The 27,761-nt window shown below is 42.6% G+C and overlaps 1 protein-coding gene across 3 annotated transcripts in view; it reads right to left on the reverse strand.

The window, feature by feature from the left end:
• Positions 1 to 19,093: 19,093 nt before the first annotated feature.
• LOC138259831 (proton-coupled zinc antiporter SLC30A1-like) overlaps positions 19,094 to 27,761 on the reverse strand; it is a 127,135-nt gene continuing 118,467 nt past the window's right edge. For all 3 annotated transcript variants that reach the window (XM_069207727.1, XM_069207726.1, XM_069207725.1), the window contains one exon: positions 19,094 to 21,193. In XM_069207727.1, coding sequence (XP_069063828.1) covers positions 20,511 to 21,193 — 683 coding nt within the window. In that variant the 3' untranslated portion in view covers positions 19,094 to 20,510. The remainder of the gene's footprint in view (positions 21,194 to 27,761) is intronic.

Raw genomic sequence — 27,761 nt, forward strand, 5'->3', positions numbered from 1 at the left:
AAAATGCCAACAAGATTTTGATTTTACATCACTTGGTTTGCTTTAGGCATGGCTTGTGAACTATGGCTTTGAGAACCCCTTACTGAACTATTTAAAACCATTTATACCAATAATAGTGCTTGGGCGAGATGTGGTCCAAATTTGCCATATTCTGGTCTTGCTGAATATTCACAAAGGGTGTGTGCTTGCACCCCTCTTTCAGAATGTCCTTCAAATTGCCCTGTGAAAGATAACCCAAGATGTGCCCCAAGTGGAACGGAGCAGGCTTCTGGTGCAGTACTAAGCAAACAAGCCCATCCTTGAAACTCGAAGAACCAAGTGCGTGGAGTAAAAGGGGATAATGTTACAGTAAAGGAAGATTTTAGACCTCCCTTAGTAGAATAACATGCTTAGTGCCACACCAAGTAGTATAATTTGCCTTTTTGTTTTACATTAGGTCACTATGATGACAAGTCTCTGCTTTATTTCACTTGGAGCAGTTGCCTGTTTACTTGAAAACTACGGGTTGGGTATGGTCATTGTATGGGAGTCCTAACGTTTTAGTGTGTTTCCTTCATTGTGCCACAGATTTTACTCAGAAAATTAGGAAATCTGTAGTTATTCTGGTTGCCGACTTTGATTTACTTAACAATATGTAACTTATTTTTAAGATAGCTTTAGAACACACAGAACCACATCCATGGTGATAAGTAACTACGTTGTTACCACAACGTGATCCATTTATGTACGTTTGTGAACTCCCAAGGCAGCAGTACGTAGGAGATAATCATAGAAAATAAATGTGTTAGCAAAGAAGCCCATATATGCGTTACTCACAAATTCAAAAATTATAACCAAAATATTCAGCATATTAGTCCATTTCGGTATTATGCTTCAATCAATGAGAGACCAAGGCGCGCCACGCTCACACCTGTATTTTGTAAGTCTGCACCGCTTTTCCGTGAAAACATGACGCTAATGCAACGCACAAAAATAGTATAAATCAGGGCCTAACTTCTAAGAAGGGAAGATAAGTATCTTTCCTTCAAAATGTAATTGAGCGAGACAGCTCTATTGTCCATCCTATAGCACTTTCCTAATACTTGTGAGGCCCGAGGAGCTTTTACATCAGAAACAATTTAAGAAGGATTTTGTATTCTGATTAAAAGTAAAATAAATGTTTATATAATATTAGAAGATAAATGTCATTGAACTTTTTTTTTTTAGTGCCTTGAAACTATTCCTAACATAAGGCACTATTCAAATAGAATCTTCAATAAAAACGTTGCATTCTGTCATGAGGTTCTATCAATGACTTTTATTAATGACCCAGCGCTCCACATCTATCCATTCTTCTAAAGTGCAACATGTTTGAGTGAACTATGAAGTGTATCTGGCATTTTTCTTCCTTGGAAGCTGATTTGTGGGTAATTGGTTAAACTTATGTGCCCTTTCACTATTTGAATCATGGGGCCACATGAACGAACCTTTGGAATTGCGATTTCCTAATTGTGATTACATGCAAATCGCAATTAGGAAATCTCAATTCCAAATGTATGAAACTCCATTGAATTTGTCTGTGATTGCTTTTAAATAAAGCAATCTTTTTCTTTTTAAACGTAGCCCGTTTTCCTTAAATGTCAACAGCTATGAAAAGAATAACTCACACACCAAACATCCTAGAGTCCAGGCGCTCTTGCTGATGGTTTGTGGACCACAGAGGCTGTTCTGAGGATGACCACAAACCCAGCCTCATGGCTAGCAAACTTGGTGGCAAAATTGTAATTTTTAAATAAATAAATAACATGTTGGCTTCCTTTGGGGCCCCTTACCTGAGCCAACTGGTCAGAGGATAATGCCCCTACATCTTATAAGCTTTCATGTTTTTTTTTTTTTTCAGAAGGCCAGGACGAAGTCCCTGTAATGACAACTGCAGTATTTTTGTTCAAAATGCAGTCAGAGAGCTCAGGGTCAGCAAACCCAGCATAGGGATTACAGGACCAAAATGAACAATGAGAGAAAAAGCTTCTTGTTCAATTGGATTTTTTTTTATTTGGATCTTTCAGATATTTCACGAACACAGGTTCATAGACCAACTAACAGTCCAGATAAGTCTATGCTCCAAAGCTTGACTTAACAGAACAGCTCAATTTGAGGTCTACAAAACCACTTTTCTAATGCTACGTTTTCAAAACATTTGAATGGATTTACACTAAACTAAGGAAAGTTATTTCTTGAGTAAAGTTCTACTAAGTTTGGTGTAATTACATTCACCTATTTTTTAAATCTCCATCAATAGCTACCTGTAAGAAAAACAAATGAGAAGCATCACTATTTGTACTTTTTTGGACGCGTCCCCATTTGTTTTGTCCCCAGTTTATCCCCATATATCTTCTAGGCCTCTCACAAGGGAGCAAATCAATGGAGGTGGTTGTATGTCTTAGACCTCCTAATTGTGGCAATAATTTGCATTTATGTTTTCACTTGTTTTATGTTGCCCATTGACACCACCCTGCTGCAGCACAGGTGGATAATTTCAAAAGAAAGTTGAGCAGAAGTGCAGTCCTGAAGTTCATCTCTTCCTGATGATATCTCCGGAATATGGGCTAGTATGAGTTGACAGCAGAATACTGGAGTCCCTGGACTCTGAGCAAATGTTACCAAACCATAAATGTCTATATTTTGCAATCTGTGAAAAATCGATTGAAAAGCATTGACACAACCATCCCTAATTTATTTCCTTTAAGACTGTGCAGAAATAGCTATTTTGAAAATTGCTGAAATGGTGACCTTTCGCTATAGCCCCCTCACCCTGGAGCATAGGTGTTTTGAAGGTCTGTGTTCCCATTTTCTCCTTTATTGTGTTTTGTTATATGGATTTGTAGAGTACACTATCGCCCGGGAGGGACAATAAGCAGGTGAGAGTCTAGGCTTGCCTAGGGCAAGGCAAGGCTATTCGAAGGGCCGGGTCTTTAGCTACTTGCGGAACCCAAGAAGAGGAGGGTGTAGAAGAGGAGCCAGCCTCCAGATCCATTTCTGTTTATGCGTGGGATGCTGCAAGTAGGAGTCTAGCTGAGCAGAGGTGTCTGGAGGGTTTGTGGAAGGAGATGTGACGGTTTAGGTAGCCAGGGTTGATGTTGTGCAGTGCCATGAAAGTGTGAGCGAGGAGTTTGAACTGAGCATGTTTGTGTATTGGGAACGAGTGGAGCTCCATGAAGTGAGGTGTGGTGTGATTAAGTTTCTGCGTGGCAGGTTGAGGGTGAGTCTAGCTGCCATGATCTAGATGGTTTGATGCCTTCTGGTGAGTTGCTTGCTGATTCCTGCATAGAGGGAGTTCCCATAGTCTAACTTGATGGTGACTAGGGCATGTGTGACTGTCTTTCGGGTGTTGCTGTGAAGTCATTGGAAGGTTTTCTTCAGCATCTTGAGGGGAAAGCAGGATGCTGTGATGGCATTGATTTGCCTGGTCAAGTCCAGTTTATTGTCAGTGAAGATCCTGTGGTTCCTGGTGTTGGTGCTAGGGGTGGGTGTGGGTCCAAGGTTGAAAGGCAACCAGGTGGAGTATCATAGTGAGGTTCTCTTGCCAAAAATCACTCCTTCTGTCTTCTCGATGTTTAACTTGAGATAGCTGAACTTCATCCAGTTGATGACTTCAGTCATGCAGGGTGTGAACTTATTCCGTATTTTGGGGGTCTTGTCTCAGAGAGAGAGTATGATTTGCATGTTGTCAGTGGAGGAGAAGTTGATGTGGTGTGGATGACCCTACTCAGAGAGATCATGTAAGCTTTGAAGATGGTGGGGCAGAGAGACGAGCCTTGTGGCAGGTACCAATACAGAAGCATTACACAAGGAAAACACACTTCTTTGTGCACATGTTCAGTTTAAAAAAAATAAGTGTGTACAACATATGTTCTCCTTTTACTAGTATAGATGTTTAGGACCACCCTTATAGAGAATGTGGACATTCTTCCAGAAAGCGATCTTAAGAAATTAGTAACAAAAATATGCATTTTTTAAAGCACATGGCCCATCCAACATTTATTCCTAATTATTTGTGTGGGTTTGACACTATTTGCTCTGGGTTGTAGAATAGAACTGAAAGCTGGTTGTTATAATGTATTCTATGACATAGTACTGTCTTTCGGAGTGACGTCCTCACAGGAAAAAGCACCAGATTGGTGGCTTTCTTCATGGCTATAGCTTAATTATGCATTCCGTAAGAGAACTGCTCAACGTGGGGTGCTCGCATCAGTTTTGTTTTTAAAATCGTTCAGATTCATGGCAAAGCGATTATCAAGTCATAGTATTGCTAATTAACTGAGTGAAATTCAGCCCATCTCTGGTTTGATTCCAGATTCATCTTTCATTCCTCCTGTCACTTGGCCAGTTGTAGACCCCAACCAGGTGTGTTCACCCACTAATCTCAGTTTTTGTAACTTGTGCATGAGTGCAGAATATCTGCCTGATGAGCAGACTGTAATCAAACCTGGGGTTAGCAATCAGGCAAGAGCACCTTTCTGAACATGCAATTATAAATACTTAATGAGCGTGTTATCCTGCCAAGAAAGAATTGACTGCGAGCTGCGAAAAAGGGCCAACGTTTTGAAATAACTGTACAAAAACTGGCTTTAATATGCTTTGCACTGAACTCTGATAAAACTGTTTGTTACTTCATTTCTCTCAACCCCTCCTTTAAAGTTCTCTGTATGTAGCCTACAAACATTGTAAAATCCACAAAACATGTTTCTTCTAATAGAATTGTTTTTGTCCAATATGTTTAAAATACACAGCTCGTAACTATTTTGTATTGGTTCTGATAATAACTCCGCCCCAAACTGTTTGGAATATTTGCTCCCCCTCGATTGCTTGTTGTGTTAGCCCTTCCCCCTTTGTAAATTGGCCCCTAGTGAGATTGAGACGCATTGACAATATATGAAAAAGACAAGCAATTGGAAATATGGACACCAATAAGATCAAAATTCATCCCTGTAAATTGGCCACCAATAAAACTGAAACCGGCACACGTCAGTTGAGGCCTCTGGCATTTATCTTTTTGGAAGGCAAGGGTTCTTGCAAGTGTGGAGTAGCCTTCTCTGCAGGTGCGGACAGCAAATGTGCCTAGAAGGCTTGGATTGGGTTTGATCCTTTGGGGCTGTAGTGGGTTGAACTTGGTAATAATTCGGAGCGAGGAGTAAGTGGAATAGTTAGCTAAACTCCGTTCTCCTGTTTTAGAAAACTGGAGAACAAAGCACGGTCAAAGTTTTTTTTGCAGTAAGTCATCCTGGATAAAGAGGAATTAGGTATTTTTTATTATAAAAAAGGAGCAATTCTTACTCGATTCACTTGGGGATTTTTTCACTCAAAGTTGGGTTTTATAAAAACTGCTGCAACTATTCGCAAGCTCCGGGGGACTTATAAGAAAGAAAGAAATCTACTTGAGAGAATTTCCAACTGCCTGGTGAGGTATAGAGGAGCGTAGATTGCTGCATTGCCTTGAATGTCTGAACCTGAATGAAATGGTTCTCTGAAGGCCAGGAAAGATGATATTTTCTGACCCTCTGTGTGAAGGGGTGCAGGCCTGTCTAGAAGGATTCTGCCTACTTTGGAACATATTTTGATGTAACCTGAAAAGTGTGAAAGATCCAGCAGACCAAAGGAGCTGCATCACTGAAGAAATAAAAAAGCATCTCAGACCAAATGTTTAACCCACAACCTAACCACACAATCCCATGGGTTGAAACTACTCCTCTGTATTACCCTCACAGCAAAATACTTCTACACAGCAAAGGCTTATGACTCATCAGACGATTCATGTATGTATTCTTCAGGACACACTCCTTAAAAGCACTCTGGCTGCGGCCATAATCAATCACTCCTTAGGAATTGGAGCCTTCCCATATAAACTTAAAATTATACATATCAAACCTATTTTTAAAAGCCTGGCTCTGATCCTGCAGCCTCAAATAATTACTTACGGTGATTGCCCCTTTTGTTGTCCTTTATTGAGGAGAATAACTGGCTTTCTATCAAAATGGACTCCACCTTGGACCTGGCACTGAGCCACCACTGATAGCAACATGGGATAACACCAAAACCAAAGTTGGCTTTAAAGGAGTAGCAGATAATAGCACTGCATCTTTTATTGACTTTTGACATGGTACACCACCACACACTCTTCGATGTGGCACAAGTAAATCAAATAACCAAAGAACGTTTTCACCTGATGAGCTTGCTCGGACTAATTTTTCCATTCCTAGTATTTCCAGAAGAGGGCCACGCCACCATCACATTAATACTCTCCCACCTTGACTGCATCTTTGGACTGTACCATGGAGCACCTCTCAACACTACGGAGACTACAGGGAATGCAAAGACATTTGTTTAACCAACTGGCTGTTTCCCAAATCACACCTAGCCTCTTTTCCCTACACTGGCTACCAGTAGCTAAGGTCACTCTGAAAGCAATATGCACAGCTTACCGAGCTTCCCATAGCTCTGAAGCACTCTTCCCTGATGATGATAATGAGTCTCCTGTCCTAGAACGATAGCTTTTGGGGATAGTCAAAAGAAAACAGGAGGAAGAATGAACATTGCAGAAGGGACGGCAGGGAGAAAACGATTTTTCAGAAGAGAGGACTGGTCTCGTGGATGGCTCTGTGAGCCAAGCACCTGGCTTTAAAGTGTATTCGGGCAGGGACAGGAAGCCAATGAGCCTTTGGAAGAGCAGGGGAAATTTGGAAGGATTTGTGGAGGTTGATAATGAGTCTGGTAGCAACATGTTGGATGCAGTAAGATGATGGATGAGGTAATAAAGTAAACCAAGATAAATTGAGTTGCAGTAGTCCAGTCTGGCAAGAATGACAGATTGGACCACAAGTTGATGGGAAGCTAAGGGTGGTAATGAAAGAACTTTCTATAGCAAACAAAGATGATGAAAACAGGAGAAGGAAACCTTATTAATCGGAGTGTGAAGGGAGAGGGAATTGTTGAACCAGACACCCAACTTCTGCAACTAGGGTCAGGGAGGCTACTCCAGCTGGCCATAAGGGAACTGATAAATGACTGCTGGAAAGTTTGCCAAAGGGGAGAGTTTCTGTTTTGTCTGTATTAATCAGGTGGTTAGCTGTAATCCAAGGAACCATAGAAAGAAGACAATGATGAAGGGTGGCAGAAGGATTGTCAAGGTGAGTGGTCAGCATAAGAGAGAGAAGCCCAAACAACATATATGTTGAACCAGTGAGGCAACATACATGTTTGAAAGAGTAGGACTGAGGGAGGAGCTCTGTGTAACACCTGCTGAAATGTTGCAAAAGATGAGAAAGAGGAGAAGAAACGTGTTTGAGAGTGTTCATGAGCAGCAATGAGGAATCTGACAGAATACTGACGATCCAGGAGTATAGAGTGGGAGAAAGTGTCAAAGGTTGCAGATAGATCAAGAAAGATTAGAGATGTAATTCCTGATCTATCAATAGCCCAATATTGCCTAGGATAGAGAGAAGTGCAGATTCTGAACTGCGAAACAGCCCTGTGGGGAATCTAAAATATTGTGAGTTGAAGAAAGCAGAAATGTCATGTTCCGGTTCACTTCTTTCTCAAGTAAAAATGTTCAGAAGAGGTGTGAGAGAGGACAAAAGTTGATGAGCAATGTCAGATAAACTGCGGAATTCTTTAAAGGTGAAACAACTAGTGCCGGTTTCCTACCGAAATGGACTGTGCCGTTGCTAATGGAACCTTTGAAGAGGCCTTTAAAAATTGGGCTAAAGAGGGGCAATGTCCCTGATGGGGGTAAGACAAGGATCTAAAGGTAGTCACATTTAGGGGCATATTTACAAGCCCCTAGCACCACTGAAGTGGTGGCGCTGTGCACTTCGCCATATTTGCAATGTGGCGCAAAGCTATGTTTTTTTGGCTTAACGCCGCCTAGTAAATATGGGCTCTCCAATGCAGTTTTATGCAGCAGAGGGGCATGTAATAGGTGTTGCTGTGAGCGTTCCACCGCGGAACCCATTGCTTTTGACACTGCCCCAGATTTACAAGGAATCGTAAATCTGAAGCAGCGCAAAAAACTACAACCACCCCAGGGGCAGTCTAAGCATGGCGCAACAAGGAGAAATATTTATATTTCTCCTCGTTTTTGCTTAATTGCCAAATCGCCATTGTAGATTTTTTATGTGCAGGAAGGGACACCATTCCTGCACATAAACAATCATTCCCTTGCACTTTGGTACATGGATGTTGGCGCTAGGCAGCTAAATTTAGCGCCAGCGCTAGGGGAAACACATGGGTGCACCTTATTTTTGGAAATAAGGCCCATCCCTACATTTCAGGACTAGAAAGCGGCACTGCTAATTTTGGCACCACGCTGTGCCATTTCCTTGTAAATCCGGCCTTAGTGCGAAGGAGAAGATAAGTAGTTTTCTCGAGAGCTAATGGGGAGAACTGAGAAATAACAGAATCAAGAGGAAGAGGAACAAGATTAAATCAGCACTAGAAAAGCCTGTGGAAAACAACAGCGGAGGAAGGCCCGTATTTATACTTTTTTTGCGCGGCATTTACGTCGTTTTTTGACGCAAAAACGGCGCAAACTTGCAAAATACCATTGTATTTTGTAGGTTTGCGCCGTTTTGCGTCAAAAAGCGGCTCAAATGCAGCGCTAAAAAAAGTATAAATACGGGCCGAAATGTTTTGCAAATTTTAGTGATCTTGTCATGAAAGTAGAGGGGATGTAAGTTAGACATCCAGACACGGTGTGATAGCCCGAGAGAAGTACTCTGTTTTAGGGAGTGAATTCGAACTTCAAAAGATTCCTTTAGCTGAGTTGGAGGGATGAGATATGCTGTCAGCACAAAAAGATGCCTGTGTAGATGGAAGAAGAGCCATATAAGAACACAAGGCAGACTGGAAAGAGGTACATGTAGAAAAGGAATAGGAGTGTCTCTAAATCCATTCTGCCTGTTTACAGAGTAATTTGGAAGACGTCGACTTCTGAGAGTACCAAGGTGCATAGAAGCGGCAGCCATGATTATTCTTATGAGATATAAAAAGCACAAGTGGTGAAGATTTGATCCAAGAGTTGAATTGCAGATAAGCTTCAAGTAGTGCGACCAATAAAGGGGGAAGGGTAAAGGTGAGAGTTTGTGTCAAAGTGCTGGGGTGGAAGTATACCCCAGTGGCGAGTTTTGTGACAGTGAAATTAATGTGGGGCGATCAGGAATAGGGCGCTGGAGAGAAAAAGAAAGGAATAGCACAGTGATCCATTCAGGTGGAAGGTATAGGAGATGGAACTGTGATGGAGTCATTATTGGAGAACATCATTTTTAGAGTGTGACCAGAAGAGTGCATGGGGCCAGTAACAATCTGTTTGAGGCCAAACGACTTGCAAGATTTGAAGAGAAGTGTGGGATCTGGATAAGACGGAACATCCACCCAAACATTAAAATTGTCCAAAAGTAGGAAATGTCAAGAGGCCAGAAAATGCGGGAAGATGAAATCTGTGAAGGAGTAACCAAATAAAGATAGGCCAGTAGAGAAGTAAGCAAAGAAAAGTGTAGCTAAGTGTAGTTGCCAGGGGGATGCCAAGGTACTTTGCAAGGGAGAGAGGACCAAGTTCATCCTTGGTGGACTGAAGGAATTTTTTGTTAAACAGCTTTACTGCACTATTTTTTTACTCAAACGAGGGACGTGAATAGCTTTATAGTTTGGGGTAACAGGTTCGCACAAAGTCGAATGCAAGATGCATAATTGGACAAAGATTCAATGGCAAACTAAATGTCCGTTGAGCGGTGGACACTAAACATGGATTTCGTGGCAGTCACTATAAAGGGACCGTGGTGGTCATTCTGACCCTGGCGGTCTTTGACCGCCAGGGCGGAGGACCGCGGGAGCACCGCCGACAGGCCGGCGGTGCTCCAATGGGGATTCCGACCGCGGCGGTAAAGCCGCGGTCGGACCGGCACCACTGGCGGGCTCCCGCCAGTGTACCGCCGCCCCATTGAATCCTCCACGGCGGCGCAGCTTGCTGCACCGCCGCGGGGATTCCGACCCCCCCTACCGCCATCCAGATCCCGGCGGTCGGACTGCCGGGATCCGGATGGCGGTAGGGGGGGTCGCGGGGCCCCTGCAGTGCCCATGCCACTGGCATGGGCATTGCAGGGGCCCCCGTAAGAGGGCCCCTACATGTATTTCACTGTCTGCTGCGCAGACCGTGAAATACGCGACGGGTGCAACTGCACCCGTCGCACAGCTTCCACTCCGCCGGCTCGATTCCGAGCCGGCTTCATCGTGGAAGCCTCTTTCCCGCTGGGCTGGCTGGCGGTCTGAAGGCGACCGCCCGCCAGCCCAGCGGGAAAGTCAGAATGACCGCTGCGGTCTTTCGACCGCGGAACGGTAATCTGACGGCGGGACTTTTGCGGGCGGCCTCCGCCGCCCGCCAAGGTCAGAATGAGGGCCCGTATGTTAAGGAGAATACAGGAAACCATGCAACCATTTGCCCCAAAATAAGCAACAATAGAAGGAGATAAGCGAAGGGGTAAAGGTGGGAAGAAAATGAGAAGAAAGAGGTGATGGTTTAAGGGTGAGCCGGGATTCTCGCAAAGAGGAGAGACGAGCACATACTTCCATATCCCTACTGTGGCCGGTATCATGGCTGGTTCTGCCTGCGGCAAAGGGCAGACAAGGCTTTGCGTAGGTGTACAGAGGAGCATCTGCAGCAGTGACCATTTTATAAGACTTAGGCTCATGGGTGTATCAGGGTGGGTGGGCGCGATCAACCACACCAAACCTAGTGGGAAATGTGGTTTAAGAAAAAAAAAACGCCAACGTGAGGCCATAATCCAAGAACTAAACTAAAGTCCAGCTGTCCCTAGTGCAGGGAGTTGCGTCACTCTCTAGCACTATACTGGGAAATAAATGTTTACCTAAAACAATTGGTAGTCAAGAAACCAATCGCTGGGTAAAATTATAAGCCGCACACTGAGCGTCAATATGCTGTCCAACATAAAATAAGAAGTTCAAATAACAAACGAGGCACTGGACTAGGCAACCTGAAAGGTACACAAGAAAAAGAAAATGGTATTAAAATAAACATAGTTTGGTAAGAAATAGCGGAGCTTAAACCTCAATGATGGATTTACCAGCAGATTCCTGATTTCACAAAGACTCCAGATGTATTGCCAAACAAGGGGCCAGATGTACAAACCATTTTACTGGTCACAAACAGCCCATCAGGCCCTTTGCGACCGTTAAAATGCATTTTGCCATATACAAAAGACAAAATGCTACTTGATAATTTGTCACCGAATCTTATTTTGCACTTCGGTATTAGGAAGTGGTGTGTTTAGGGCATCCCTTCCTAATACCAAATAGCACTGGAATGTATGAATGTTTTGCGACCTGAATGCGGTCACAAAACATTCATATTTTTCCGACTCGGTAGGGAAGGCGGTAACCCATTCGCAAATTGGAAGTGGTCCCCAAAGAACACCTTCCTCTTTGTGAATGTGGGTGAAAACATTTTATAAGAGCAGGCAGTGGTCCCACGGATCACTGCCTACTCTTAAAAAATGAAAAGAAAAACTTTATAGTTTTCTTTTTGTAATGCATCCAGTTTTCCTTAAACGAAAACGGGCTGCATTATGTAAGAAAAAAAACTGCTTCACTTAAAAAGCACTCACAGACATAGTGGTCTGCTGAGACCAGCATCCTTGGGAGTGCTGGCCATTCCCAGTGGGTTGCAAATTCCGACCTGCCTCATGAATATTGATGAGGCAGGTCCCTTGCAACCCATTTGGGAACAGCAAACGGTGTTAAACACACTGTAGTACATCACAGTTTGCAATTTTCTAATTGCAAATCACAAAGATTTGCAATTAGAAAATCACAAACTGCATTTTCGTACATCTGGCCTGTAACCTCTGCACTCAGTTATTGATTGTGTCTCCATTCATAAAGACTTAGGGCCAGATGTACGAAGTGTTTCTCAGGTCCCGTTTGTGATTGGAAAAGTGATTTTTGCCATGTACGAAAGGCAAAATGCAACTCTTTAACTTGTTACTGGATCACATTTTGCTTTTGGAATTCAGTATTAGGAAGGGGCGTATTTAGGGCATTCCTTTCTAATACCAAATTGCACTGGTATGTATGAATGTTTTGCGACCGGAATGCGTTTGCAAAACAGACTTTACCGACTCCGTCAAGGACGTGGTAACTCATTTACAAATAGAAAGGGGTTCCCAAAGGACCCCTTCCTCTTTGTGAATGGGGGCACCAATATTTTTAGGAACAGGCAGTGGTGCTACAGACCACTGCATACTCTTAAAAAATAAAATTAAAATTTTCATTTTTGTTTTAGAAAACGGCCTGCATTACAAAAAAAATACTTTATTTGAAAGTAGTCATAGACATGGTGGTCTGCTGACCACAGCAGGTCACCATCCTTGTGATTGTGGCCATTCCGAATGGGCCACAAATTGCAGCCTTCCTCTTGAATATTAATGAGGCAGGTCCCTTGTGACCCATTTGGGAATCGCAAACAGTGTCTGAGACACTGTAGTACATTGCAGTTTGCAAATTCCTAATTGCGAATCGCAAAAAAACGCTATTAGGAAATGGAACACTACTTTTTTAGTGCAGCTAGCCCTTAGGCCCATATTCATGGGCAATTGGCGTAGGGTAGCACTGCAAGTCTTCTTACTGAGCTGCTCTACGGCAATGTAAAAGGCCATGAATGCACCGTATTTATGAAATGCAGAGTATTCCTGACCCTTCCTCTACGCTGGTGCCATTTTGGCAGCCTCGGGCCAATGCAGGAGGGTGCCTACATTGCATGTAGGATTGTTTTGTGCAGGAAGGAACACCTTCCTGCACAAAAACAATCCAGAGAGGTGCAGAATGCAGCACACATGGAAAGAGGGAAAAAACGAGAAGAAATGAGAACATGTTTCCTCATTACACCTGCTCTGGGGAGGCGTAAGGTTTTGGTGCTGCCCGAAGTTTACATTATTAGGTAAATCTGTGGCAGCGTAGAAATCGATAGGTGTTAGTGAGAAAACCCACTGCAACACACATGGAAGGCCTCTCTGGCACAGAATAAGGCAACGCAGCGAGTTGCGCTGCTTTGTCTTACTCCATATCTAGGGGGCCATGCAAAGCCACACAAAGTGGCTTTGCGTGGCCTCATAGCGATGGTAGAGAGGCTTGCGCCACTGGAGCATCAACAAAAGTGACTATCTGGCAGTGCAGGCCTCTCATAAATATGCCTTTAAACTCGAAATTTGAGGGATTCTGTTAGTGGGATGTCAATTGAATCTCCTGATTGGTAGATGTATGGGAATCTAGTTATCCTACATCTTTTAAGATACTCTCTGAAGAATAAGGACTGCATTGCTCACAGTTCTTTTAGACATTTACAACTGTGTCACACATTAGATCAACACCAGCCCAAATGAACTTTTACGCGTCTCCTAGGAAAGTTCATTGGGAGATGATGACTGTACGATGTGAGATTGGGACGATGTGAACTCGTCGTCCTAGCATGTTTTACCACATCTAAAACCCTTCCAACCTTACACCTCTGAAAGGGAGCCCAAGATTCATTGAAAAGTGGAGAGCTTTGCAGTCTCCTCAGAGTTATGAAGCACTATACATATGCCCCAATACAATCAGACCAGAAGAAAACAAGCAAAACCAGTGATAATGGCTTTTAGTTGTGTTCTAGAAAGAGGTGGGCAAACATTTGTCTGCTTAAACCCGTGGGTTGGTGTTTGAAAAGCCTTCCCTGGAAGTTTGGACATTTTGGAGCGCCAGAAAAGAAGTTCTAGTACTTATGTACAATTTGTGACTAAACGTATTTTTATTACTGAGGACAAGGGCAAAATGCTGCAGCTCTCCAACAAAGATGTGACTTTGCCGGGGACAGTTTCCTGGTTTGTCCTGAGTTTTTTTTACCACAAGATTCAAGGCTCTGCCCAGGTGCAGGTTTCAATCATGCTTTTCTGTTTAATTTTAACTTCCAGAAAAAGATTTAAAGTCCCATTTTAGCCAACTCTGACCTTTTACCACAGTGAGACAGCAAAATCACTATTTTTGACGCTTGGAGCTCTGCTTGGCCACAACTTTTCACTGTACACCACTAACAGATGATGATTTCATAACAGTAACCAAGCCACTAAGTATAACCCTTGTCTATGATGAATCATGGACCCATACCCACCTTTGTTCGATCACCGGCCAACCTTGGACAATGCGTAAAACCCAGTCAATCACATCCCACTGGAGAGCATTAGATTTTCAATTTCCTGATTAAGCTTTTCTGATATCTTCATAGCTCATGATCCCTGTATTTTAATTGGTTGTTTAATGTCAATTTAATCGTTAAATTGTATTTGTTTTAAATAACTTTTATTAGGAATTGTAACTTGTTTATTTCTTGCATGCAATGTTGGTATGAGTTGGCTGTGCTTGTATTGTGCAGTTTTCTCAGATTAAGTCCTTTCTGCTTGTACCAATTTAGCAAGAGCAAATTAATAAGCAAGCCCATTACTGTGAATAATTACTCACAGAAACGTGTTTTCGTATTAGGACCTGCATTGTTTTGACTATGGTGGTTGTGGTAGAGATCCTATCGCAAAGCTTCTCTCTTGCCCCATAGTTTCACAATCTAGGCCCAGATTTAGGAGGGCCTAGCGCCATTCTAACAACACATTAGCGTCATTTTTTTTACATTAATGTGGCGTTAGATGGCCGAAAACGCTGCACCATATTTACAAAGTGGCACAGTGCATGCATTGCACCTCTTTGTAACCCTTTGCGCTACATTATGCCTGCGCCAGGCATAATGTGTGCAAAGGGGGCGTTCCCCATTAGGGGAGGGGAGCAGAAAAAATGGTGCAAATTCATTTTTTTTTGGCACTTTTAATGTCTGCTCTGAGCAGACGTTAAAAGGAGGCTCCCATTGGTTACAATGGCCTCTGGTCGCTTTCCTTACATTTTGGAGGCAAATCCTGCAATGCGCCGAACTAGTATAAAAAAAATCTAATGCTGCTTTCCTAACTACCGTCATGGTGTGCTGTATGTTAAATACAGCGCACACATGGTGGCATTACGGGGGCGCTAGGGGGCACAAGTAAAGTAGTGCTGCACTGGGTGCAGGACCACTTTTCATAACTATGCCCCCTAGTTTCATACAGTGATGGCAAGCAGGAGGAAGCACACACACTTTTGTAACCAGGTCCTCTCGGAAATAATAATTCACTTCTTAATCTAACCATCCGATGAGTGCTTAAGAGTGGCATGCCTAACTCCTATTTTATGTGGAAGGAATCTACGATTGCCACTCACGTTAAAATTTTCCACTCAACCCATGCCCTACTAGCAAGTGTACACCATTTCTCATTTTATAGGGAGAATGTAAAATCAACAGAGAAGATTGGTTAAGGTGTTCGACTAAACTATGAACGTTCGTCTGTTATTTTTGCTGCACATGTTTATTTATATTTTCTATGTTTTCTTTTACATGTATAATGCATATGGAATTTTGCACCTGTACGTATACTTACTACCTACTGTTACAAAAGGGCCAGCATTATACCAAGGCATGACAAAGACATTCATAATGTACCAAGAACTACCATCTTTAAGCCATGATCAGAACTATACCAAATGGTGCACAATGAGCACTATCACATTTTGGATGCTCAAAATATTCTAGAAATTACCACTGTTCTGTTAAGGTCAGCACTAAAGCAAGGGTGGGGGTCACATGATCATGCCATGAATGCCACCACATGGCAGGAATTATCATTACTGTGTCATTGTGAACCTTTTATATGAGATGGACACCATCATACCATGGATGGACGCATGTTGGCAAGGAGTATTACCATTATTCTAGTGTCAGCATTTAACTGTGAATAAGCATGACACTGATACACATTGACACGTGGACAAATATATACATGCATGCACCCTCGGCATTCAAGATATTCTTTTCTCAATCCTACCTTCCACTGCTCCCCTGACTCCTGCTGATTTGCCACATTTGACACCTAATCCATTGTTTGCTGCAAAATCTGCAGATTTTAACTAAAAAAAGGATTGTTTATAAGTCAAACAGATCAAAAGTTACTAAAAATGTGGTGACACATGTTGCTGCTCAGGGAAAGGCCCTCCGCAATGGGCGACTGATCACCTTTCGGTTGCTTTTTGCTGTATTAGGGTGTCAAACTGGTATTAACATGTAAAACATGAGGTAATACTATCATAAAATGTACCACATTATGCCACTTAATTGCATTTTCTTTCTCCATAATTTAGTCAGTCTTGCCACATAATTTGGTCCTCCACTGCTGCATAATTCCAGTGGCCCTGCCTGTAGCCATGGCTACTTTTTAATATATGGCCAGAGACCCCTTGAGATGACTGTGCAGACTAGAGTCACTAGAGAGAAGTTAATCAAAAATCAAGTAGTGTTGCGAGAAAGTGAAAGGCTGCTTAGATAAAGTAGGTGGTTGCAAATGTACTACCATATTTTTCACTAGGAGCCTCTATGAGTCAACCAACGTTAAAACTTGTTTCTGGTCTACTTGCTAAACTTGTATAGACAAAGAAGATGCTTTACATTGGTATTGATAAGAAGACTGTGTGGGCCTCTTCTCTTAGACAAGGATCAGGCGTATAAAGATCAAACTACATTGACTAGAGAGAGAACTAAAGATACAGGATTTTTAGGGACCTAACTAGTCGAGCCTGATGTGGCATCATAATATGTATTACATTGGTAGCTTTCTGATGGCAGGGCACAGGAAATGTATCATATATATGTTTTCAGAAATGAGGCATCCCACTTGCTTTTACGCTACTGACAGGTTGTATGACGGAACGATGCATGGTATTTCCATGCATGCTTTTACCAAACATCCATTACCACACAATGCCTGTATCACACATTGCCTGTAATAATATTACCTAATGGTGGTCGCTACTAGGCAGTTAGAGTTAGGACCCAGTTTCTATTAAAAAAAGTGTTTTTTTAACTTGCATACATCCTTGGTGCTGCTTGACGAATCTTCATGAAATTTTCACCCAAGAAAATTCAACCGTCACGTCAGCTGCTGACTGGAAAGTTTCAGGGTGATCCATCAAGCGGGGTCCGAGAAAAAAGGGGAGGGTCAAAAGAGGTGTGTTTCCAATGTTAATTAACATAGGGATTTTGAACAGGTCTACAGCTCGAACCACTGGACTGAATTACACCAAATTTGGCAGAAAGGTATCTCTTTGTCCAGAAAGCGCCCTTTTTGTGATCTGATGTAAATAGTTTTTGAGTAATAAAAGAAAAAACGAATTTGTATATATAGGGACGCAAAGGCTCTGCAAAACCTCCTGTTCTCGTGCTGAGATCTGATTGGCTGCCAACACTTCAACAAGGAAGTGTTGGCAGCCATGTTGGGACTCCAAGAAAGAGTCCCAGAAAAAATATAGGAAAAAACGCTAAAGGGGCCATGGTAGGGAAACTCGGACCCCTAAGCTATGGTGGTGGGGTCCCAGAGCAAAAAAAGCATTAAAAATATATATATATATATATTTCGGCCAGAGCTGCAGCAGATCTGCCTAAAATTAAAAAAACAAGCGTGGGCTCCAGCGCTTGTTTTACTTCAGTCCCAGGGGCATTCCAATTATGAAATGCGGTGCGACCACCCAGCCACCCTGCAGCCACAGGCACCGCCACGTCCCAGGGGCTTTCAATAAATATAATGCAGGGAGGCTGCCAGACATTACTCATACATGAGATCAGCTTGGGAAAGGTGCTGCGCAGCCCCCTCACCCCCCCAAAAAAATATAAGGCCGGGCCCCAGGGATGCAGTCCTTCTCCCCCCAAAAATAAAATTAATATCTAGGCTGGCCCTCGGGGGATGGGGTCCCCGGGGCCAAGACTGGCCAGGGGAGGGGAGCTGCGTGGCCCCCTCCCCAAAAACACAATTAAATATTTAGGCTGGGTTTGGTGGTTATCTGCATCCAACCCCTGCTGCGTTCAGTCGGGTGGTTATGGGGTTGGCTGCAGGCCCTGCGGCCAGCTGCCGCCATGCACGGCCGGAGTCTGTGCGCACTGGTGGTTGGATTAATGTATAGTAATGAAAATGATTTTACTTTTTTTAAAAAGTAGAATTTCACTGGAAAAAACAAAGGTTACAGGGATGTTATAGTTAGGAAATAGATTTTTTTTAAACCATAGAAATTCAATTAAAAATCAAAGATTATAGGGATCTTGTAGTTAAGCTCACATTTTAAACGTACAAAACCATAACAATTCACCTGTTATAGTTAGTTATTTGAAGTACCTATAACTTGCGCCCTAAGGTAACTATAACTCGCACCCTCGCCATGCACTGCTAATAACCACACAAATTACACCACTCATGACATCTTCCATAACATCAGTGATAATGCAGATCATATTTGCATTAATAACCATGTAACCTTTATGTCCGTTAAGATTTTCTTTTTCTTCTTATAAACAACGTGTTAATTGTTCATGAGCTTTTCTTATATTTGTTTTGGAGTCATAACTGTAACAGCTTTTAATTGAAATACAATGTTACATATTTTTCCTTTGTTTTATGGTCAACTTTGTTGAAGAAAAATATGTGCACTCTTGCTTATCCCCAATGCAGCATGCTCGGTGAGACTATGAGTCCGTTTATTTGTATTAGTTGCAACATGGAGGAATGTGTGAGTCTGTTGTCACTGTTTTCACTTTAGGTGAGTTTGTTTTTTTAAGGGACGTTGTGCACGGTTTCCAATATGGCTATGACGAAGATCCTTGAGATCGAAAAGCGTTGCTGCAATAAATTTTCCAAGTGAAACTCAGTCCTGAAGTGCAAGCCTGGTGTTCATGTGAAAAACCTTCGATACTGCACCTTTGATTTTAGTGGAATCCCCACTCGCTCGTCTCGCACCGGCCTGGCGAGGTGGAAGTAACCAGAATGAGTCGGGGTAATCCATTGTCATATATATATATATATATATATATATATATCAAAAACGAAGTTGTCCTCATGTGAAAGCGCACTCCAAACAGGTTATATAAACGGGAAGAAAAAGCAAAGCCAGCAACTCACAGTGAATTCTTTAAGCAGTTTAATTATTCCAGGCCTTAAGTTATAAAATCATCTCTGGACATATATATATCAAGAGATTTACACATACATACACACAGGCACCAAACCCTCAGACCACGAGATCTAAGGCACAAAAGCAGGAGGCTCATAAGTTGCAGCTGCCTCAAAAACACAAACACACCCGAAATAATAATGGAAACGAAAATATTATTCTGTCTGATGGAAATCTAAATGAGGCAGATAAGTATTCGTCTTGGCTCAATAGCCCATTATTCTGCCACTATTAGTTCAGACTTACAGTATGTTGCAATGTTACCTGTCTCAATTTTTTACAGTTCCTCCTCACATAGCACTCCTCATTTTCCAGTTGATTATATGCCTTTTGTTGTTTATTTTTTTATAGATGAATCAGCCAGAGGACAATACTGCCCCCCCTTGTCGAAGTTTCTGATAACATTCTCATGTGATCTCAATTTATCTATTAAGGCTTGATACTTCCTTTGTTGAGATTTGTTTGCCATTGCCCTTTTATTCATGGCCTCATACATAAACTCACTAACTAAGTGGAATTAACAACCAAAGTACATACTGCTTTTACCTAGAATTATCTGAACAGACAAACACAAACATTACTTACTGTAACTTACCAAGCAAGCACGCACAGCTATTGACTGAAATCCGACCTAATGTCCTCTGAAACTGACAGAGATGGGGTCTGCAAATGTTACATGGGATTCACATGAGGCATACAGATTCTGCCCAGGATCTGATATGAAGTACGTGTGTGTTAACTTGAACCACACTGCAGGAACATGCACATATTACCAAGACATGATCCAGGAGGCATACACAGATTTTTCCTGTAAATGTGAGAACAGGCACCCATAAGTATTATTTGTTGGATCACATACAGCAAGAACACACAAATATCACCTGTAAGCAGCAAAGTAGGGGCACATAGAGGTTAAGTCGAATTAACAGGAGGCATACACAGATACAACCTAGATCCTACGCGTTATTTTGTACTTACACTTCAGACACATGCAAACATTACTCATACATGAGACAGGAGGCAAACATGTAGTATATATGCTCACCCAGCAGCCCAGTTCCACAGCACAGACAGTCATTATTACCCGGACTTCACAGCCAAAAGCTGTACAAAAAGTAGTCCCACTGCATCAATACTCTGACCAGGCCATGATGTCACAGACCAGTCACTTGTCCTAGTGTTACTTGAGTAGGGGTGTGCTCATCGAGCCTACTGGGCTGGGGTTTGCCATATTCCACCGCTGGGGTTGAAAAATGTCTTGTGTTGGCTATACCCACCATATCACATGTAAATTGAAGATCGAGTGTCTTTGAGTAGGACATATTCATGAGTAAGACTTTAAGGAACACGATTATAGGTCACACTTCTTACACGTTGGCATTGGTGATCACCAGCTCCTGCCTCTCTCTCTGTGAAGGTCTTTCTTCCAAAGGTAAGTCAGCCTCCAATGAAGTATCGGTCCCGGTACAGCACAGGTGCTTAGAGCAAGCATTGCCACATGATAAGCTGCAGAGCAGGGTGGCCTCATTGGCAGAAGTAAATTCAGGCTGGATGGTGAAGAAGTGTACACCGTGGGTCAGGAAGACTGCCTGCATCTGTCGGGACAAGGCCAGGTAGGTGCCAAGACTGGCACATTTCATATGAACTGATGCCATTGTGTGCCCATGACTCAGGTGCCATACATGCAGCTCGTGTGTGCCCACCATCCCAGGTAAGCTGTTCAAGGTGTTAGTTAATTTAGTGACACTGACATGTCCAGGCACACCCTGGAGAAGCACAAATCCTGCTCTCTTCACCTGTGGGAGGGCATCCACAAGTAGGAAAACGAGAGCTGCCAAGCAAAAGAGGGGATCGAGGTAAAAGAAGAACAGGCATGTCCGAGCATGGAGGCACTCATGGTCCATGAAATAGTACAGGAGACTGTTGATGAGCACCAGCGAGGAGCAAAACAGGCACCTGAGCTGGCTGTGCACCCAGCGGCGTGAGCAGCCACCTTGGGAGGGTATCATTCCTTCATTGTTTATTCTTGCGTTAACACGTTTCTCATTCTCTGAAAAAGAAAGAACTAGGTTACATTCAAACTTCATGAGAATGACGAGTAGTACAGCACATATACATTTTGTTGCACTTTAAATCTGTCCCAGTTTCAAATCCAGGGCATCAGGCAACAGATTTGCAGACTGAAGGATAACTGCCAAATGCCGCTGGCCAACACAGAACTTCAATGTAGTCCACCAGAAAAGGTCCCAACAAGCTACATTCTATAACTGCTTTTTGGCATCTCGCAATGACAATGAGCTATGGGGCGATATTAACAAACCACACCCCATCAGCTCTCTCCACCACTTCTCCCTCCAACGTATGCCTGATCATAAACAAAATATCTCGGATTGGACAACCTAGTGCAGTAACCTGCTAAGTGGGTTACGATCATAGGAAATGCCATAAAGTGATCTCCAGAGCTGTTCAAAGCTGCCAGCTTGCTGAAAAACTGTGCACCTCTCTTGCACACTTTTTTATCTATCGCACTGCTAAGCGATGCGTCCCTTAACACGATAATCACACCTCAGTGTCATCACGCAGAACAGCGGAGCACTTATTAAATTGAATCAAAACAAAAGCAACAAACGTTCAGCCATTCAACTTATACAATATAGTGTGCTACCTATGTAGACAAGAGCTTTCACACACCACATTATCATTGTAAGAGCTATATAAATGTTGCTATACCATACAGTACTCCTGTTTGGCACAATGCAGCACAGCAAGCAAAGTTGCTTTACTGCCTTATATCAATAGGAAAAACAAAAAAACACCATATCTTCAAAGATATGGCACTGTTTTTGTCTCCCCCAGCACACGTTTGGCTGCCATGCGCCAGCGCAGGCCCTCTTGCACCATAATGCATAGTGTCAGGCATAGGTTTTGTACTGGAAGGTGACCCTTCCAGTACAAAATAGTAGGCTTTACTACATTTCACACTTTGTGTGTGCTATACAGGGCAGTTCAGATGCAAAGTTTGAAAAGTCTCGAGAACAGAAAATATTTCTCCAACTTTATGTATGACTCAAGGACTCATTTTGTGGCACATATACCTTTCTACTAATGTTAGTAGATAGGGAATTGCATAAAAAAACATGGAAAACCAATGGAATTCCTCAATGCCACAATAGCGTATAGCACTACTTTATGTTACCTTAGACAACTTTCCAAGGCAAATCAGAATGTGCGTTACAAAGTAACCTCAACACAACAATTTGTTCTGGGTTTGCATCACTTTTGTGACTCAAACCCAGCACAAAGTATTGATAAATGTTCCTCTGAATATATAAATATCTACTGCTGCGCCTCATTGATTACTGCTCTCCCTCCTGCGATATCCAACTATTTTGGTCAGCTCACATCTTTACTATTGCACCACAATACTAATATTTGTACTCATCCCTATTATAACTACTGATATGGAGCCCTCATCCCTCAATAACCAACTAGTGTCAACCGAAATCTACAGAAATGTTTCTGGATACTTGCCTGTCTTACTCAAACTTGTTATGTTGAATATTTATAAAGTGCTGTGCTACCCAGTTAAGGGCATCGTTGTGCTAAGATACCATATTTGAGCATGCCATGAAAGAGAAACTGAATCAAGACTTTTGAAAAAGCCAGATCTCTAAGAGGCATGTTTAAGAAAAGTGCAGCTACACACATTGCAGTGCCACTTTTCTTGCGCCCCTTAGCGCCCCCCTAATGCCACCATGTGTACGCCATATTTAAAATAGGCTCACCATGGCGGTAGTTAGGGGACTAACGTCATAATTGTTTAAGCTAGTCTAGAACTTTGCATGGTTAGGGTCCGATATGTTGACGCTAATCCTGCAAATCCCATTGTAATCAATGGTGTGCCTCCTTTTAACGCCTGCTCTGAGCAGGCGTTAAAAGTGCTGAAACAAATGACCTAAAGAAATCTCTTAGATTTATTTGCACCATTGTATTGGCACCTCTAACAGGGGAACACCCTCTGTGCATAAATTATGCCTGGTGCCAGCTTAATGTAGTGCAAAGGGTTACAAAGTGGAGCAGTGCATGCATTGTGCCACTTTGCAAATATGGCGTGGGGATTTTGGCCTCGTTGGGCCATATTAGCGTTAAAAAAAAAACAATGCTAATGTGGCGCTAGCGGCTCTAAAATATGCCCCAAACATTTTCTTCAACAGTGGAAAAATGATTTCCTTTCAGTTAGAAATGGGTAGTTCAAAAAAGGAGAAAGCGTGGCCACTGGCATGACATTGAAAGATGCACGGGATAGCCACAAGGGAGGCCTTTGATAAACTTATGTTCTCTCAGGGACGATAAAGGAGGATTGTCCGAGCGAGATACTGTGTCCCTTTCTATTCAGTGTACTTTGAAGTAGACAGAGAGACTTAAAAAGGACTCTCTCGCAAAGTGGGAGCCAATGTAGTGCCATTCAAAAGGAAGACATGTATAGAAGGACAACCTAGGTGTCAGACCAGCTGGCTAGGGGAGAAGAGCTTACTAATGTCACCAAGACTCCTGTGGTGCAGAGCTCTGTGAACCATGAACAGGCCCAAATGTATAGAAAATTGTGCCCTATAGCATTAGTTGAACATATACTCCACAAAGTTGTGCAAACAATAAATAACTGTGCAGTGTTGTAAGGTTGGTTGCCTGTAATGCCACTTATCGCAATTGCTCTAAAAATGCGGTACTACCTCAACTTTAAACTGTGGAACCACAGTACAAAGGTGAGCAAGCGGCGTCTTGTGTCAGAAATTACACATTAGGCATGGAAATATCGTGATATTCAGCTTGCCCATTGTTTGTGTGTAGGAAAGTGGGTTATTAGTAGGTTCATGTATTCATTTTCCGCTAGTAATGATACCACAATCACTAAGAGGTTCGGTCAAGTCTCAGTAAATTAATCCTTGCTCTGCCCTTGGTAGCTTAGCAAATGAGCAGTCAGGCTTAATTTAGGAGACAGGTATGTGTACACCATTTAATACCACCAAAACAGTAAATAAGTAAAAGACACAATACAATAAAAATTCAACACCAATTTATAAAAACAAAGAATATTTTATCTTTAAAATTATAACAAAACTACAAAAATCCATAAAGGGAACCTGAGATATGAATTTTTCAAAGATTAAATGAAAAATTGTGCATTCTAGTGCCGAAACTCTTAAAGCACCACTTGCGGCTAACTGGCCGTGTTGGACAGGGACAAAGTCAAAGTTTTAGGCTGACCACAATAGAGTGCGGGTTGGATAAGTTGAGGGCTAGGTCAAAAGTTTACCTCCAGACTTAAAGACATACTGTATTTTTGACAAAATGGCACAGTACAGTGCAGCAAGTTACCTTGCTGTGCTGCACTGCATCACTGGGAAAAGGCAGGCAAGCACTGTTTTTAAAGCAATATGGCGCATTTCTGTGGTTTCCCCTGGGCTAGCGCACAATGGGCATCCTAGCTCCAATGCAGGATTGTTTTTGTGCAGGAAGGGGCACCTTCCCGCACACAAAAAAAATATTGATGATTTTTCCTCTTTCTATGTGTGTTGCAGAATGCAGCACGCATGAAAAGAGTAAAAAACGAGAAGTAAGGATATTTCTCCTCGTTATGCCTCTCCTGGGGAGGCATATATTTTTGGCACATTCCCAGGGTTACCTGTTCTTGTAAATCTTGGAATGTATTAAATAACATGGATGTTGCGTGAAAACACCCACACAGCACCCATGGAAATGCCTCTCTGGTGTAGAGTAATGCAACACAGCGATTTGCGCTGCATTACATTACTCAAGATTTATGAAACCACGCAGGGCCACGCAAGGTGGCCTTGCATGTTTACACAAGCTTCACTTTTCATTTGCAGTGCTCTTGCACAACATTACGTGGTGCAAGAGCAAAGCAAAGGGGCTCATAAATGTGTCCCTTAGTCTTTTTCTTGGAGCTTTTCTCCCAACAACGAGTCTTCAGATCTGGAGTTCAATTCGACAACAGTGACCTGCTGTAGCACAATGTCTCGGTGCGCCTCTAGAAGTCTTTGTCCTTGACATTGACAGTGAGGAGCTCCGTAGCTTTCAGCAGGACAAACCTGCAAGGTCAGTCCGATTTGTGTGTCGAAGCTGGCAGCTTGACTCATATTGCTGAGCTGGCCTCCTGGAGCTTTTCTGCAAAACTTTGTTGAAAGTCTCTAAACTTTGAGTTCTTGCAGTTTCCTGGCTCCTTTGGATACAATAAGGGTCCAGAAGCACCAGCCACGGGTTCAGAGACTGGATTGCCTCTTGGGGACTAGAATTCAATTTCCCACAATGCACCTGTACAGTCCAGGGAGAAAAAACAGTTGCAACTAGTCAGCTGGGATGGTTCTCTCTTTGGCTTGGCAGGGGACTTCTTCCAGTTCTGTTGTACCTGTTGCTGATCAGGGAATCCACTCCTCTTCATTTGAGTCAGGGACAGTCCTTTCGTTATGGAGCCTTGAGAGTGCAGCAGGCGTTGTCCTTTTGAGTGCAAGTCTTCTGTGGTGCAAACAAGGTTCCAGTAGGGCAGCCCTTCTGATGTTCCAGGCATTGATTTGAGAAGCTCCTGCAGCTCACCCATATTTATCCTCCATTCTGGGCTGGCAGGAGGGGGGCACTGCAACTAATAACCCAGAGGTGTTGCTGGCATCTGACTAAACTCCTCTTCCAGCAGCCACTCCCCTAATCAAATTAGGGGGCTCCCATCCGGCAGAGATTAGGGAAGTGAGGGCTGGCCTGGGTCCTAGGACATTTGTCCCCTGCCTTTGAAGTCCAGCTTATCTCCCCAGCCCCCTTCCTCTCTCTGGCTTCTCCAGGAAACAAATCACTCCCATCTAATGGCTGTATTGTTTCAGCCCCAGCCCTCTTCACACGTATTCAGGGACCAGCTTGGCCTAGGATGTAAAAAACTGACTAATCAGAAAAGGCTGCTACAGGGCTTCCTTAGGTAACTTCAGGGTAGTAAGTTGTAAAACTACTTTCCTGTAATACTTATAATAACTCCAACCTTGGCAAGTTGTTGGATTTAATGTAACCAATATTTTGATACTTTGAATGATGTATCTAGCTAGCATCATTCAAAAGGTGGACTTTATTAAGTTTAATAAAGCCTTCACATGTTAGCCTATAGGGCAGCCAGCACAACAATAGGGAACATGCATTGGCCAAGTCAATAGGTTTCGCCTATGAGAAATATATTGGCTTTGTCAATGTTTTTACATGTTGTACAGCAGTGCAATCTGCTGTTATGTACATGGCTTAAAGAAAAAAAAAAATCACAATGATGCAGTTAGCACTGACCCCGTCATTATTTTTTATTTTTACTTTAAGCCATGTTGCACAGCAGCTTGCACTGCAGTGAAACATGTAAAACTCTCCAAACCAAGTAAATGATCTTATGTGCAGCTGCCACTGGGAACCGGCCACCAAAGATCATGTACAAGAACAAGCAGTAGTAGTGGGGGAAGGCAAAACTGATAGCGAGAAGAGGGCGGGCGTTATGCTGGTGAAACCTAAAAATTAACTCCCAGGCTAAACTGCATTGTGGCTTTAAAGAACACCCTCTTGAAAGACTCAGGTGCCTAATGCAAACATTTCTGAGTTTATATTCAGCACAGCACTTAAAATTGCTCTCCGGGAAGAAACTCCCGTGGTCAACAGATTCATAGCATAATGGCAGTGTTATTTCTCCCGTGCTTCTAACCCAGAAATTGCAGCACATACTTTCAATGCAGATAAGATGGTACAATCAACTGAACTAACGGAAGAGAGGAGGTATAATCGTAACTGCATGCTGTTCATCATTTTCACACAACTAAGCAGCAATTTACATTTACATATTACACCCGCATTTAGCATCAACCTCTTTTTTCTTTTTATTATAAAGGGCATTGGCTTAATGATAGGTCTTGGAAAAATAATGTGATTGTAAGAAGTAGATTCAAGGGTGAGACTACGTAGTACAACCCCCTATGTGCCTTGTGCGAAATTCAAGTTTTCATTCCAAGGTGAGGTACAGTGTGAGAAAGGTCAATAAGATGGTGAGGAATGGAGTCAAAGCCCTTGCCTCAATTGACAGTAACATGAGGTTTGATGAGGCTTTTACTGAGGCAATTCAGCAGCAGTTGCCTAAACGAAGCTTCTGCTATATATGACAGAAACAATGTGGGAAAAGCGCTGGGGAGGAGAGGAGATGGCCTGCACCTGCACCTGCACTCGTATGGAGTGCTAGCTAGCAAATAAATAAAAAATATACATTCTGAATGCGTAGCCAGTGGAAGGACACTGGCCACTAGCCAGTAGCCAGCGACCAATAACTGTGCTTGGACCATGCTCCATAGCATACTTCAGGGGTTCTTGCTGCTGAAAGCAGCAAACAAGTACAGACTTTAATAAACTTTGCCAATCCTGTGAGCACAGTAGTACTTCCTGATAAACAATATTTTTAAAAACATGTTTTTTACATTTGTTTTATTGATTTCTCAATTAAAGTGGCATACAGTTCCAATTCACTTATTTTAAAGGTCCATCATCCAAATATACCCATGTATGCCCAATTTTAGCAACATTTCAGCCAACCTCAT

Source organism: Pleurodeles waltl, chromosome 9 (assembly GCF_031143425.1).
Source record: "Pleurodeles waltl isolate 20211129_DDA chromosome 9, aPleWal1.hap1.20221129, whole genome shotgun sequence".
Taxonomy (NCBI): Eukaryota; Metazoa; Chordata; class Amphibia; order Caudata; family Salamandridae; genus Pleurodeles; species Pleurodeles waltl.